General features: G+C 39.8%; 1 protein-coding gene across 1 annotated transcript in view; it reads right to left on the bottom strand.

Moving 5' to 3' along the window:
* The window catches only part of KIF5C (kinesin family member 5C), a 162,716-nt gene that overhangs the window by 120,638 nt on the left and 26,127 nt on the right, over nt 1-15,951 (bottom strand). The window contains exon 2 of the mRNA XM_015423070.1: nt 6,911-7,001. Within this exon, the coding sequence (XP_015278556.1) occupies nt 6,911-7,001 (91 nt within the window). The remainder of the gene's footprint in view (nt 1-6,910; nt 7,002-15,951) is intronic.

The following is a 15,951-nucleotide window of genomic DNA, read 5'->3' as shown; positions in this document are numbered from 1 at the left end:
CTCCGCCACCCCCCGCAGATCCCTCACGTACCCCGGGAGGTGGTGGAGGGGGCCTCTTCTGGCCTCCCAGGGCCACAGCGCTCCAGCACTGGCCCTGGGAGGCGACAGGGGGGTCTCTTCTTGCCTCCCAGGGCTGCAGCGCTCCGGTGCTGGCCCTGGGAGGCGGCGGGGGGCTCTTCTGGTTTCCCACGGGCCGCAGCGCTCCGACGCTGGCCCTGGGAGGCAGCGGGGGGGCTTTTCTGGCCTCCCATGGGCCACAGCGCTCCGGTGCTGGCCCGGGGAGGCGGCAGAGGGCTAGATCGCAGGGAGCTGGGAGCGGGGCTTGCTGCCACCGCCATTTGTTACGGCACCTGGGCTCCCGGAGCGGTGCTACGGAGCGCTCCAGCCCCAAAAGACCCCTGTTCTTATCTCAGTTTTAATTTTTCTATTTCTTTTTTTCTGCTTCTGTTCATCAAGCCATTTTAATTCTACCTGATAGAGGCTTCCACTCACACAAGAAACTAGTAGAATCTTTAGTTTAGACTGTAAGCTCCTTCAGGGCAAGGAGAAAGATTTGGTTTTTTCCATGTGCTTACATTAACTCTGTGAAGTGCCAAGCTCATTGATATAATCACCATACTATAAAATAAAAATTCCCCTGATCTTTGCAATATATAGGCTGTAGCGCTATATGGGAATTAAAAAACTCAAAAGTGCACTTCCTAAATATGTTCTGATATCCTAGCATTTTTTCTCTACACCTTGTGTACACACACACACACACACACACACAAAACAAACCCTATCACAAATTATTCAACCAAGTCAGGCATCCAAATAACTGAAATGGGACAGTCAGTAGACTGACAAGAGCCCAGCAGGTAACTTATTCCCCCTCCCCAAATCATTAAAATATCCTTTTGCCTTTATCCAGTGCTCCAGATGTCCCCTGTAAACTGCTACAGTAAAAAAGACAAATGGCCACCAGTTTGCATTATATTGGCCATGTATTATTTCCATGTACTCCATGTACGTCTAGTAACCATGGTGCTTAATTCCTTTCAGTCAGCAGTTTTCAGCTGATAGGGCAGTCATTTCCCTGCACAGAAAATGGACTGAAGCCTTTTTATTCCTCTAACAACAGAGCAGGACACAAGAAAATCAAAGGGGGAGGGGAGGCAGGCAATTATCTGGAGCTTGTGTATTAGCCTTTAAAAACGATGTTATTAATATATTACAGAGGAAAGGGATGTTAAAAAACACATCTAAGATCTGTAGTACTGTTATGTAGATATTTTATTTCCCTCAAAATAATGTAGCTTGGTCAAATGTGGGGAGGGGACATGTTTTATGTGCTATTTCAGGGGGGAGAGATCAGCAATTTATCATCCCTATACATTTCTAGTCTGGATGCCCAAACAGAAAACTGCATGTCAACTGGTATTCATACCAACAGTCATAATGACTACTGGGCAAAATGACATTCTCGGTAATAAACACCTCTTTGAAAAGATGTATACATAAATACAACCTGGAAATAGTTTTTCTGGTCCCAAGACACTATGCAGGAAAAAGCCCTAAGGGCTGGGATGCCACTTGGAATAATGAGGACATGATATATTGTTCATTGAGACAATTCATGAAGGTGTATTCCCAACAGTTATCCCTCTCAAGAATTTATATATTTTAGGTAATAACATGTTCATTATTTGTACATAGTTTTATTTCAAATACAGACTTGGACTGTTCAAAATCACAGTACCTTTTATCTACTCTAAAACTTTCTGAGATTTGTAAATACGAAAACCATTGATGGAAATATTCTTCTGTTATCAAATCTTCTCTTGATTTTAGTTTATATTCACCTTGCAAGAATTCCAACATATCATGGCATGTTAACCATTTATGCAAACTTGTCATTTCTCTTCTAAAATGAGTTTCTTGTAGTGATAACCACAGGGGTATTTTTGGACAAATCCTAAAATTATATTTATTCCATATTCTCAAAATGGCACATCTAACATAATGGCTATTAAATTCTGTGTTAACCTTAACTTTATCCATGCTACAGTTATCCATGCTACCCAAATCTCAAGTCATGTCCTTCTAACGCCAATAATCTTGGGGTTTTTTTAGCAAGATCCAGTCCTTCATCCACACTAAACAAGCAGCAAAATACAATTTAAAATCAGGTAAACCCAATTCTCCTCTTTCCTTTGCATCTTGTAATATCTTATATCTAACGTGGGTTTTTTTCCCTTGTCATATGAATCTGAATATATCTTTCTGCCACTGTTTAAATGGCACATCCATTATCAAAACAGGAATACTGTGAAACAGAAATAACATTCTAGGCAAAATATTAATTTTAGTCACAGATATTATCCCCAAAAGTGACAAATGAACTTTGTCCCATCTCAACATATCTTTTTCATTCCAAGTTTTAATACAATTATTATATATTATTATAATATAATTATTTTGAGACAGCATACAATTCATATTTGTCAAGGTGATACCCAAATATTTTACCTTCTTTTCAATTTCAAAATCCATATTGTTTATCAGATTTGTTTCATCTTGTATTTTCATATATTTGTTAACATCTTAAACATTTTAGTCTTTTGTTTATTAACCTTAAAGCCCACTACTGCACCAAATTCTTTCAATTTAGTCATTAAAGTTTCAATTCCTTTTAAAGGATTTTCCAAGACCAAAACCAGGTCATCTGCAAAGGCTCTTAACTTATAAGATGCTCCTTTAATCTTCACACCTATAATTCTTTCATCTTGTCTTACATTTCTATTCGATATTTCCAGAACCAAAATAAACAGAAGAGGCAACAATGGGAAAACTTGTCTTGTTCTACTTTGTATCTCACATGGTTTGTTCAAATCTCCATTAATAATGATTTGTGATGTATAAATCGATTTTACCCATTTAATGACGTTTTATCCAAAATCCATATCCTCCAAGACCCTAAACAAAAAGGTTCAGTTCAGATTATCAAAAGCTCTGCATCTAAAAAAATCAATGCAGCTTGTTTTTTGTTATGTTTTTCCAAGTATCCCAAGATGTCTAATAACTTTCTAACATTGTCTCTCAGCTGTCTTTTAGGTAAAAATCCACTTTGATCATCACGTATAAATTCCTGAAGAATTATTTTAAGTCTTTCAGCTAATATCATTGTGAATCACTATTCAACAATGATATCATTCTGTAATTTGTTGTCATTGTCAAATCTATTCCATCCTTAGGTATTAGTGTTATATTAGCCTCTTTCCATGTCTCCGGCATCCTTCCTCTTTGAAGAACTGAGCTCGTCATGTTTTGTAATGGTTGTAGAAGTTCATCCTCAAAACACTGTATCAGTTAACACTCTATCTCCCTCTTGTATTTTCAGTGTCATTTTCTTTTCTCTTTCTTTTCACAATTCATATGCCAACCATTTCCCTAGTTTATTTGCAGATTCAAAATTTCGTTGTTTTACATAGTTCAATTTTATTTCCATTTTTCTTATTGGTAACAGAAAACTGTTGCTGTAAAATCCTGATTGGTTGAAAAATATTTGTATTCCATTGTGAATGCCTAAATTCTTCTTCATCTCATCCAAAATATTTTGTATTTTCACTTGCTTCTTTCTCTTAAATTGAGCATTATGCCACATTAAATAACCTCTAATGAAAGCTTTACTTGCATTCCCAAAACATTCTCAAATCAGTACACTTATTTAAATTAATTACAAAAAATTATTTTAGTTTCTTTTTGAAATATTTGAAAACCATAATCACAGGGTTATGATCTGAAAAAAGTCTTTGGCAAAATCTCTGCTTTAAATATCTTAGTAGCTAGATCTCTTTATGTCAAAACCATGTCTATCCCTGAAAAAGATCTATGCCTTTCTGAAAAATATGTAAATTCATTTGAATTGTCATTTTTCTGTCTTTATAAAACAACCCTAAATCGTCCATCAGCTCAAATAAAACTTTTGATAGTTTACTTTGAAAAATTTTAATATTTTTCTCAGTGGTCCTACCCATTTGTAGGGAGATCAATCAATTCCAATCTCCCATCAAACACCAGCTTTCATAAGGTAAGTCTATTAAGTTCTCCATAAGTCTTTTGTAAAATACTGTTTTATTTTCATTTGAGGCATATAGTCCCACCACCATAGTCTTAACCCCATGTAAATTTATTTCAGTGCCCACAACCCACCATGATAATCACTCAGCACCTATTCCAGTTTTAGATGAGATTTAATATACAAAACAATCCCATTTTTCTTTTTATTGTCAGCCAAAATAAATTCTTCACCCAAGGTTTCCTAACCAAATACTTCATGCCTTTTTTCTTATGAGTCTCTTGAAAAATAATATCTTGCTTTAATTTTTTCAAATAATGAAAAAAAATCTCTTTTGAGTGGCATTTGCTCTATTGATATTCCATGTTAAATGTTTGTAATCCATATTCTGGTCAAAACAAATAAAAAATTAATTAGTACCTGTGGCACCCAGCTCAGTATAATCTTTGCCCAGTTGCTGTTCCTATACTTGAGTAGATTCTGTTGGACTTTCCATTTGAATTTCCTCAAGATCCCTTTTAAATCTTTCTAGGAAGTCTCACCTTTTGAACAGAATTCAATCTAAATCTCTGTTTCTTAAAAGTAAAGATCATGCTCCCCACCCAAGGTATCCCATCGAAAAGCAATGTTTTTCTGTTTTATTTTTTCAGTCAAGAAAGCATAATCTCTTCTCTTACATAAAATTCTAATGGGGATTTCTTTCAAAACAATTATACCTGTACTGTCAGTTTTTAATATTGTAGTGAAATATGGTTGGAGGACTTGGTCCCTCATCTTCTTTCTCACAAAGTAAACCAAAATGTCCCTTGGAACCTTTCTTGTTTTGGCAAACATGGAATTTATTCTGTAAACTTTGTCAATTTCTGTCTCCATACCTATCTTCCCACTCCAAAAAAACTTGCCAAAAAGTAAAGCTCTCAGTCTCAAACAAAGTTCTTTCTCCCTTAGTTCCATTAAAGCCAAATTATTTAGAAGTCTTTCCAATTCTCTGTCTGTAGTTTCTGTTTTTGTAAAGTACTGGGTCCAGACGTGTTGATAAGTGAAACAGCTCATAGTTTATTTCAGCTCAGGAAAACAAGAAGAGGAAAGCAGGACTGGAGGCCTGCTGATATTCCCATAGTGAACCACACCCAAACACACACCCACACCCGTGATAGGATTATTTACAGTGCACTTGCATCCTGACCACCCGATTGGGTGCGTTCTAGGATCTGCGCTGGCTATTGTCTAAGAGAGCAAAACTTAAGCCGTTTATATGGCTGTGTGAGGACCCGACCGCGTGCGCGATCTATGTAAGAACACAACAGTTTTATTCTCTAAAATAACAACCTTCATTAATTTGCTTAATCTCTTCAGACATCTGCCCTAAAGATCTTTCTATTTTTTAAACTTCCTCTTTCATTTCCTCTTTTATCTTTTCAAGTCTTTCATCCATTCTTTTCTCAAAAGCTTCAATTCTATTTCCAAGCTTTTCCATTTTGGTTCCCATTTGTTCAAATAATTTTTGAATCAAATTCAGTGTGGTGGGTTTTTTCCGCAGGAAGATCTATGGAACCTTTCCTGTCTGGATTATTTCTAGTACTCATTGTGGAATAAAATCCAAAATAAACAAATCTTGCAAGCAGTAAGCTCAGAACATACTTTTGATTTATTGACATTTATTCAAGAAACAAGCTGTTCACAGAAATACATTGTCCAAAACATAGAATTTTAGAAGAAAAAGCCTTAAGTTTTTGTGTAATTTGGATTTGCTAATGCCAACTTCAGAAAGCTTATCCTTCAGTACAGCATCACACTGCTTTCCCATATGCCTGCAATTTATGTCATCCTTTCATTGGTAATTGGGGAGCAGTGTCAATGTCCCATTTTGTCAACTGTACTGACTCACTATGTGTAATCTGCCTCAAGTACGCCTCCCAGTTTACAGAAAACTTTTCTGTCCACCACCCCACAGCACAAGTAATCCCAGGGGCCCTCTTCCCTCTTGGAAAATACGCTTCCCCACTACACTAGATCACGAACTTTTTTCTCTGCAGCCATAGAAGCATTTTTGTGTGTGAAGCAGGGTTTCATTCCCACTTAGAGGTCCACCCCAAAATTGGGGGGGGGGACAGTGGAAGGGCTTCTAGTGTTCTGCCCCCCCCCCAGATTTGAATGTACTACCATGGCAGGGAAGTTCAGGTAGGACGAGGCTTAGTTCAAAATAGTTTGAAACTATTAACGATATAAACTAGTAAGTAGGTAATACAGCAACTTTATCTAACATAGATAAGATGCTCAATGGCCTTGAGAAGGAAGGAACACTGGCAGGGGTACAGGGCTAAGATAAGCTGAGAAAAGGGAAAGGAGAAAAAGAAGACCAAACAAGGCGATGACAACTTGAGAAGAATGGCAGGATACTGATATAATCTAAATGTAGCAGTATCACACAAAAAGTAATACCAACGTTGACAACTTTTTTTAACATGATACTAAACTGTAAAAAACAAACAAACACTGAGCTCTGCCTTGGTGCATGCCTTTATTTAATATGGGCAAATGATAATTGTAACTACTGTAGTTTCATGATCGGTGCCTGGAATAATTTATAGGCATGCAGCTCATGAGTTAAGGCCAAGACTTGGGGTTTCAGCTGGCTACACATGACTTTGCCCAGGAGGCTATTCTACTTGCATTTTTTTTTTTTGCAAAAACGTAACATGATAATTCATTAAAACTGTACTGAAATTACCACAATAAAAATCCAAGTTTTCTACCAGACACAACTCAACTGTAAATAGGAAAGCAGAGCTGTTAGAATAACGAAATAATTACATTTTCTACAATAGAAGATAACTGGGCATCTCTTACCTTTAACGATTTGTTTGGCACAAGTATTATAGACTTGTTCCTGAGTTGTATTGGGAGGTAATACTCTATCGAAGACATACGGTTTCCCTTGCTGAAAGAAAAAGAACTATTTTAGGAGGGAATAAACGCAGCGAAACCACTATTATAAAGTACAGAGATCTATCTACAATGGCACATCTGCTGTTTTAGGGTTGCTGATTACTACGTAAGATGATCGAATTAACAAAATGCCATATTTCACATTTCTGAGATAGCATAACCCATAGCAGTTAGCAAACATGTTAGAATTCTAATTTCTTATTAGATCATCTGTTTGAATCTCAACTGAAGAGGGAAACAACAGACACATTCATCAGTGTCACAACTTGGAGGGTTTTACTTTCTTTACTGCAATTTAAAATATAAAATATGTAATCTGAAAAGACATCTAACTTTGAAGAGGTGAATTCAACAAAACGTTAGGAAACTCCCATTTTGTTCCTCATGGAAGCAAAGTTCATTAATATTTATTGTGTTTACATCCTGCCTTTCTTTCTTTATGCAATTCAAGGTAGTTTGCTTAGAATTCCCAGGAAGTCCAGAAGGTATTGACAAGACTGGGGCAAAATGAGAGACAGCAAAAAGTACTTTAAAAAAATGTTTAGAATTTATTTTAGAGAAGCCAAAAAAATCTCAATTTTCTTTCAAGTCAGCCAACAGAATTTTAAAAAAATGGAATGTGCAATATCCATCCAGTCCAGGATCTTCCAATTCATTCCTCAGCAAAACCACCAACTCCAAGGATAACCAAAAAAAACACACAGAGTATCCCTGAGGAATGGAGCACACATTAAAGTTTACCACAGGTACGCTGAAACAAGCAACCTAGGGTTGCCAGCCCCCAGGTCCCAACAGGGGATCCCCTAGTTTCAGGGGTTTCTCCCCAACATGGTCCAGCTGGTTTAATTATGGTTTAAGCCCAATTTTACCATAGAGTTTGCCCAAAAACTAGAGCGTCCCACACACGACATCCCTAACACGATGACATCAGTTCCAGGTGACATCATCATGTCAGGGACATCATATGATATCCCCGCCCACCCCAGAACGCTCCCCAAATCCCTCGCAAGAGCAGCAAGGGGACCTGGAAACCCTAAAGCAATCTCTCATCTGAACAGCAACATATAACAGTTGCTAAGTGACCGGATTGTCATGTTCCAACTCTCTCTGCCAGTCCCTGCAACAGCTGGGTATATGAAGAGCCTACCTAATAGCTCCAGATCATATGATAGTATCTGTATCTTATTTATCAAATTTATACCCCACAAGGATAAGGACTATCTGACATAGAGATTGTGTCAAAAAGATCTCCTTGTAGCATTAATGGGGAGGCCATTTTTTTAAAGAGTTGTTGTTTAGTCGCACAGTCGAGTCCGGCAAATATTACATGTTTCCCAGCCATGAGACAAGGATTCTTTAATCACCTCCCAACCTGTCTGAAGGTCTGTTAAGTTTTCTCCCCTTATGGTATTGACTTCTGTGAGCTAAATGCAAATAAACTGGAGAAAACTGCTGAAAGCTCTAGCAAAGTTCTATTCAAAGGAAGGATTCAGAATCCTTTGCCATTGACACTCTGGAAGTGGATCTCTAGGCAGATATTTGTAGATGTTCAGACCATTCTCAATTCAAAATATAACTCTGTCAGTTTTTGCTAACCAAGTAATAGGAAGACTGTGAAGCTAACTTCCATATTAATAAATTCTAATGATGCAGTTCCCTTTAGTTGCACCTGCAGTCTGCAAACAGCCTGTCCAAAGCCTATGGTCCATTAGCTTCCTTTGGATTTCTCTATAAAGGAAGGCTATAAACCTGTCACTTGCTTCACTTAGCAAATTCTGAAAATGTGTGAAACCCCCAAAAATTCTAGTAAAAATGTGTGAAACCCCACATTTAGGGTCTTCAGTTTCCTTTTTTCTTTTTGCTAAAAAGAGGGTTGAAGTAGCAGTAGCCAGTCAAAAGGAATGTGAGTGTCTCCTCTTCTTCATTTTATTCACAACAACCAGTACGTGGATGGCACCCAACTCTATCTGTTTTGGGGCAGCCAGTATGACTCTAGACCAGAAGGTCTGGACCTGGCACTATAACCCATGGCTGGATGGCTTAGACTGAGCCGACTGAAATTGAATCCAATGAAGACGGCGGTCCTGTGCCTCAGTTGAGGCAGTCCGGGGTTAGGGATCCCAATCCCGACTTTTGACGGGGCTCTGTTGGTGTCAGTGCCGGAGGTTATGAGTTTTGGAGTGCTCTTGGATGTCTCCTTGATGATGGAGGCCCAGGTAGCAGCCAATGCTAAGTCAGCCTTTTATCACCTTTGACTGATTAGGCAGTCGGTTCCCTTCCTCGAATGCAACGACTTGGCAACAGTGATCCATGCGATGGTCACCTTGAGATTAGACTACTGTAATGCTCTCTACATGAGGCTGCCCTTGTCCCAAATTTGGAAGCTACAGCTAGTGCAGAATGCTGCGGCCAGGCTTCTATTGGGTCTCCCCATTCGGGAGCACATCCAGCCTGCACTGAAAGCACTGCACTGGCTGCCTATAGCATACTGAATTTGCTTCAAGGTACTGGTTCTTACCTTTAAAGCCCTTAATGGTCAGGGGCTTGCATACCTGAGGGACCACCTTTCCCCATATGTTCCACAGAGAGCACTGTGTTCAGGGTTTCAACATTGTCTAGTCCTCCCTGGCCCCAAAGATGCCAGGCTGGCCACAACTAGGGATAGGGCCTTTTCAGTGGCAGCTCTGTGCTGATGGAACAAGCTCCCAGAAGACATTAGCGCCCTCTGGGACCTCTTACAGTTCCGCAGGGCCTGCAAGATGGAGCTCTTCCACTAGACCTTCAACCAAGGAGCCACCTAAAAACTAAAAACTGAATACTGGCCAAGGCCCTGTCTTCTGAAACCATCACTGGCAGCCTGCACCCTGCCATCATACATGGACTGAAGCAATGGCTTTAACATCAATGCTGACTATATTCCACTACGATTGCCATCGTTATACAGTACTGATACTAGCAGTTTATGAACTGGTTTTATAATTGTTTTGTTTTATCTATCTTCATTTTTATGTAAGCCACCATGAGCCTGCTTGGCGGGGAGGGCAGGGTATAAATCAAGCAAATAAACCCTGCACTGTAGACAGGCATGCTGAATGTACGCAACTCCCTCAAGGTCACTCAGTGAGTCTCTATGGCAGACTGAGGATTTGAACCACAGTCTCTTAGGTTATAATCTGAACCTCTAACTACTATACCACACTGGCTTTAGTGGGATGGGTCTGTTGAACAACAGCAAACAGCCAGGCCTGGATGAGTTGTACAAGTTAGGTGGTACGTAAGTCACCTGGTGGTTGCTGCTGGTCCTGCTCCAATGAGTCCTCCCTCAACAGCCAAAATCACAGTTGAAAAGGCCCTTCCCCTTCCTTTTACTGACAGACACCAAGGCTTCAACTCGCAGTACTGTTGTAATTGTTTAACAATGTCCACAGAGAGTATTTGTTTCTTAAAGCTACACCTGGTCTTTCAATTGGGTGGGGGCTGAGTGGGGGATGGTGTGGGTCAGCCAGGGCTCAGCAAGACTCCTCAGGAGAAGAGAATCCTTCAGGAGAAGAGGAGCTGTAGCCAGTTCTGAGTCAGTAGAAGCTGACAAGTAGGAAGATGAGCTGCAGGCTTGTCAGGATTCACAGCAAACAGCTGGTGCAGAACCACAGACACTCTCCAGCCCTGATTCAACAGGTGAAACACAATTGATCATTTCCAGCCCTCCAGTATCACCCACTCCCTTACAGCACCACAGATGGAGCCTATGAACAGAACTACAGGAGAGACTACGAAGTGCATGCCTCCTGGCCTGACACTAGTTGCTTGAGTAACTGCAGGATTACTCCCAAGCAGCTGGCTGTAGGCATGACCCTTAAGCATATGGCTATTGTGACAGAATTGCACAGAAAAGCAGGGTGGGTTTTTGTTTTTTGAAATGCTGTTTGGTACAGAGAGTCAGGGAGGTTAGGAGTTAATCTTCCCTGGAGAGTAGAACTTAGCTGATTGGCTGCTTTGCTCACTCTCTGATTGGCCAGCATTAGCTGGCAGAGAAAATAAAACAGCTGATCTAGAGGGAAAAGAGGTCTTACACCTTTGGTCTTTCACTGTTGGGTCTTTTGTAATCCAACATCAGGATCAGTAGCTAGAGGGTGGCTTCTGGGGGAAGAGACATTTGGGGAGTCAGTGTTTTCTGACATGCAATAATCAGAAAAGTACTTCTACAGAAAGAAGAACAACAACACCCATTTTCTAAATATATTAACCCTGGTTTGATGGAGAACTTAAAATTCTCAGTCAGAAAGCTACAGAACAACGTTATATGGAGAAGGATACTGGAGAAGGATTTTGCAGAAGGTCTGGGAAGTTAGAGAGAACTCCCAGACAAGCCAAATAGTAAAAGGAGTTACTGCTTCTTACAGACAAGGAGAATAACTTCCTGCCAGTGAAAGGGGTTGGAAAGAAAACCCTGGTCTGTGATAAAGGAGAGTAGCTTTGATACCTCAGGAGTTAATGAAAAGCTGTATTATCTAAAGGAAAACCTGTAATATCTGAAAGAAGAAATCTAGAAACATCAATAAGAACTGAGTTGTGCTGAATTATACTAAACAAAGTACCTCTCAAAGAAAGAAACAGAAAGCCTTGAAACAAAAGTACAAATATACTCTCTTGATTGTTCTAAGAATTTCCAACTCTATAAATATTACAAAGTTTTTACCTCAGCAGTCTCAAAACCTTGACTATTTCATTTATACATATACTCCCTGCCTGTTTAATAAAATCTTTGTTCTGTTTTTGAAAGTTAATTTGCCTCAAGTGCCATTTCTCAAGGGTTTACAAAACTGAACAGCTCCTGTATTTTCAGGAGAAAATGCCTAAACTAAAAATCTCAGAGGGTGGGACAGCCAAGTCTTTTATGACAAAGAATACATACACGCTACTGTAGGGCAACTCAGACTCTGAGAGGAACTGAAGATTTGGCGGGAAAAATATGCCAGACAGTTGGGGAGATACAGGGGTTCATCATAATTATCAAAAACGGCCAAGGGAGGCATTAGGGATTGAAGCAACAACTCACACTGCGACCACTGCATTAGATCCCGCCTCTACCCTATGACTTTGGACAGTTTCCTGACTCTGCCTTCGTCTTGCTCCTGAACCTGCTCACGAGTAACCCTCGGGTTCTCAGACCTTGCTGTATGGACTGACTCTTGGACTAGACTCCTGACTGTGCTTAACTTTGGACTGGACCTTAGCTATGTTTCTTGAGTTGGTGCTCTTGTCTTACTTGCTCTGTGCTCTGACAGCACGCCCTATGCCATTCCTGGTCCAGCTCACAACATGCTGCTTCTATTATTTGGGGGTATTAATCCCCACCCCCAATGTTTTAAGATTTCAACTTTTTCTTCAAAAAGATCTGTCTTTTATTTTTATAGCTCCATTCTCCGGATTTAAGTAGCCACCGATTTGGCCGATGTTTTAAGATTTCAACTTTTTCTTCAAACCGGGGGCTGTTCTCAAAAAGATCTGTCTTTTATTTTCATAGCTCCATTCTCTGGATTTAAGTAGCCACTGATTTGGCCATGTTGAGAATAAGATCTACTGATACCTAATTAAGGGAGTGTCTTAATTTTCCCATATAGCATCAGTTAAATTAAGCACATATATATTACTATGTAAGTGTTGGAACGTTTTGATAAATTCACAGGTATCTCCCATTTTACTTTTAGGTGACCATGTGTTTGCATGTCTGATTCCATAAGTGTTGGCTTCAATCCCACAAAGTATTTCTGTGGACATGGTGGGGAGTCAGTGATTCCTCTCTCCCTTACAGATCTCAGACTCCCCCTTCATTCTGTTTCTCAGGATCCTGTCAGGGAGCATTTGGAGCATTTTGAGCTGCAGCAGGATGTTAGAAGAGAAAGTCATGCTCCCTTTCGTCAGTAATCATGCCTGCTGGATCCAAGCCATGATGTAATAGAAGGCACACTTCCTATCATTGTCATCGTAACTTCATAACAGCAGATGACTCTATATGCTTTTATCAGTCATTAGTCAAAGCATGACAACCTGCCCCCTTCATTTTAATCAAAATGCCTAACAGAACTTAATGTGAAATTGTGATTTTCCTACAATGAAAATTATCCTGGCTTAAACTGTATTTAATTAAATTACAAGATCACTACAATTTAATGTACGCTATCAGTAACAAATAAGGGCAGAAACTAGCTTTAACTCCTCCCCATAAATATAAGGGCTATTTTACTTTGATTATTTCTTACTTTTGCAATGCCATGTATACATGTTTAGCCTACATCTTGGAGCATGAACACTTAGCTACAAACATATAACCATGTGACACCTGTGCAAGTAGTTAACTGAAGCTTTGTAGTTTTTAATGCCATTCTTTCCATTTATTTTTATCCTTCCCTCCACTATGAAGTTCCCAATTTTAATGTATATAACAGTAACCAAGAGACAGGTTACGCTGACAGACAGACAGGATCAAGATTACCCAGTGAGTTTCATAGCCAGGAACCCAGGCCACTGTAGCACTAATCTAACAATTTCACCACTAAACCAAAGTAGCTCTCTATTCCTGCATGCTTATTACAACAAGCACATTTGGGGGGGGGGAGTTTTCTACCACAATTTAATTGCCCTAATTGGAATAACAGTACTTCTGGCAAAGTAGACGGCACTCTCTCCAGTTCTTTAGTGCAGAACCTTCTTTTGTTTTGTTCTTTATCTCAGGTATATAATTGTTTATAATAATTTGTAAAATGTTTCTGTACTGTTCTTTCAAAGGCCTTGGTTATCGAAATCTCACCTTCCAATATAATGCAGTGTGGATTTTGCTATGGTTTTCCACTGTCTATCAATGCTATGAAAGGACTATCACTAATCAGACAACTCACTAAAAGGTTTATTTCCAAGGGTGTGAAAATTAGCTAAGCCCCTTCATTTTCCACTTGCCTGTTTGAATTTATAGCTGTAATGGAAAAGGTAAGAATATTCTTGACCCATAACACAAACACATCCATGCATCATATTACATTCAATGAACCTAATGAATATAAACCACATGATTCTCCTGGGCAAGCTTTATCGGTAATTTCTCTGAGCATGAAAAACATTTCCTAGGAGGCAAAGGTGTTACCATTAAAATCCTCTCTATAACTTTGATTAGCAAAATTGATGCCATGAATGTCCTGGAATTCTTCCAGTCACACACCTGGCCTAGAGCGCTACATCTTGCTGCCTTGAAGCAGGAAAGGAGAAAAGTTTTACTGCCTCCAGTAGGCAAAATTTCATTTTTTTCTTTTTGTTCTTTGTAGACATTTTAGATTTTCTTTCCCCTACAACAATGTGCTTCTTCCTTTTCCTGTTTCATATGCTTTTTAGTTCTTATTACTTATTGGTCACCTGACAGTTTGGATTTGTCTGATCTTTTGGTCTCAGTGATATTGCTTGAACTCTAACCCCCACTTTTTTATCTTGTGTGTATTGCATGTTCTTTCCATATCCGGAGATTCTGTTTTCTGTTCAGCACTTCATTGAAAATAGGGTTGCTCTTACCTGTAACCATCGAGTGTCTTCTTTGCAGTCCCCCACTGGGACTGCTTCTGAGCAGGCCTACCGCAGAAAGGACTATTTCTAAGCTAAAAAGTCCTCTAGAGGGAGCTCCTCCTCCCTCACTCCATTGAGAGCTGACCTTTTACTGCCCTAAAGATGGGCACATGGTCTAAGAAAGGGGACACCTACTCCCCTCAGTTCCGTCTGAGCCACCGAAAAGAAAGTCCTCTGAGAACCCACAACAGGGCTGGTGAAGGGGAATGTGTGCCTGCACAACAGATCCTCTATGAACAACTGTTACAGGTAAAAGCAACCCCATTTTCATCTTCAATCTTCTGTGCAGTCCTCCATTGGGATGTTACAAAACTATAACATAGGAGGTAGGGTGAGGTTCTCACCTTTAATAGTCACTGGAACAGAAAGTGAAGGACAGCCTTGCCAACCTCTGACTTTCTTGCCTGCAGATCCAGCATAAAGTGCTTTGTGTGATTGTCTCCAAGGAGGACCAAATGACTAATACGTAAATCTCAAGCAGTGGAACACCTCGTAACATCACAGCAGAGGACGCCCGTGCTCTGGTGGAATGAGCGTGGATATGCAAAGGGAAAAGCAACCCTGTTTGCTTGTAGCTTCTCTAGATTGCTGAAACAATCCACCTAGACAGTGTCTGTGAGACAACTGGTTTCCTCTTACTGCATGTGGTATAAGAAATAAAAAGATTAACACACTTCCTAAATGGTTTGGTCCATTTGAGATAAAAAAGCACTGCCCTGCTAACATCTAAGGCATGAAACACATGTTCAGCAGAAGAGGAAGGTGTAGGAAAAACCACAGGTAACACTATGTCCTGCAATGTATGGAATATAAAGACTGCCTTGAGCAAAAAATCCAAACTGGGTCTAAGAAACATTCACTCTGCAAAGAATTAAAAAAATAGAGGGTTGATACATAGCACAGCTAATTCACAAACTCTTCAGACTGAAGTTATGGCTACCAGGAAGCAGAACTTAATTGATAATAGGTCCAACGGGCAAGTGGCTAAAGGCTCCAACGGCTCCAACATTAATTGCGAAAACACCAGTGAGAGGGACCACTGCGGGACCAACGTAGGCCATGAGGGGTACATGTTTAATAACCTTTTCATAAACTGTTTAGAGAATCTATGTGAAAACATGGTCTGACCCCTATCAGGGAGTGAAAGGCAGAGATGGCTGCCAAATGAACCTTCACTAATGAATATGCCGACCCCTGGGTCTTGAGAATGAACAAATATTGTGAAACTATTAACAAAGGGCATGAAGTGGGAGAATGGCCCTCAGAGCATACCCACAGTTCAAAGCATTTATATTTACTTGTGTAGGATCTCCTGGTGGATGTCTTGCTGGAGT

Source organism: Gekko japonicus, unplaced genomic scaffold (genome assembly GCF_001447785.1).
Source record: "Gekko japonicus isolate JY-2015 unplaced genomic scaffold, Gekko_japonicus_V1.1 scaffold334, whole genome shotgun sequence".
Lineage (NCBI taxonomy): Eukaryota > Metazoa > Chordata > Lepidosauria > Squamata > Gekkonidae > Gekko > Gekko japonicus.
The sequence above is the reverse complement of the archived record's forward strand: the minus strand, read 5'-3'. Positions and strand labels throughout refer to the sequence as shown.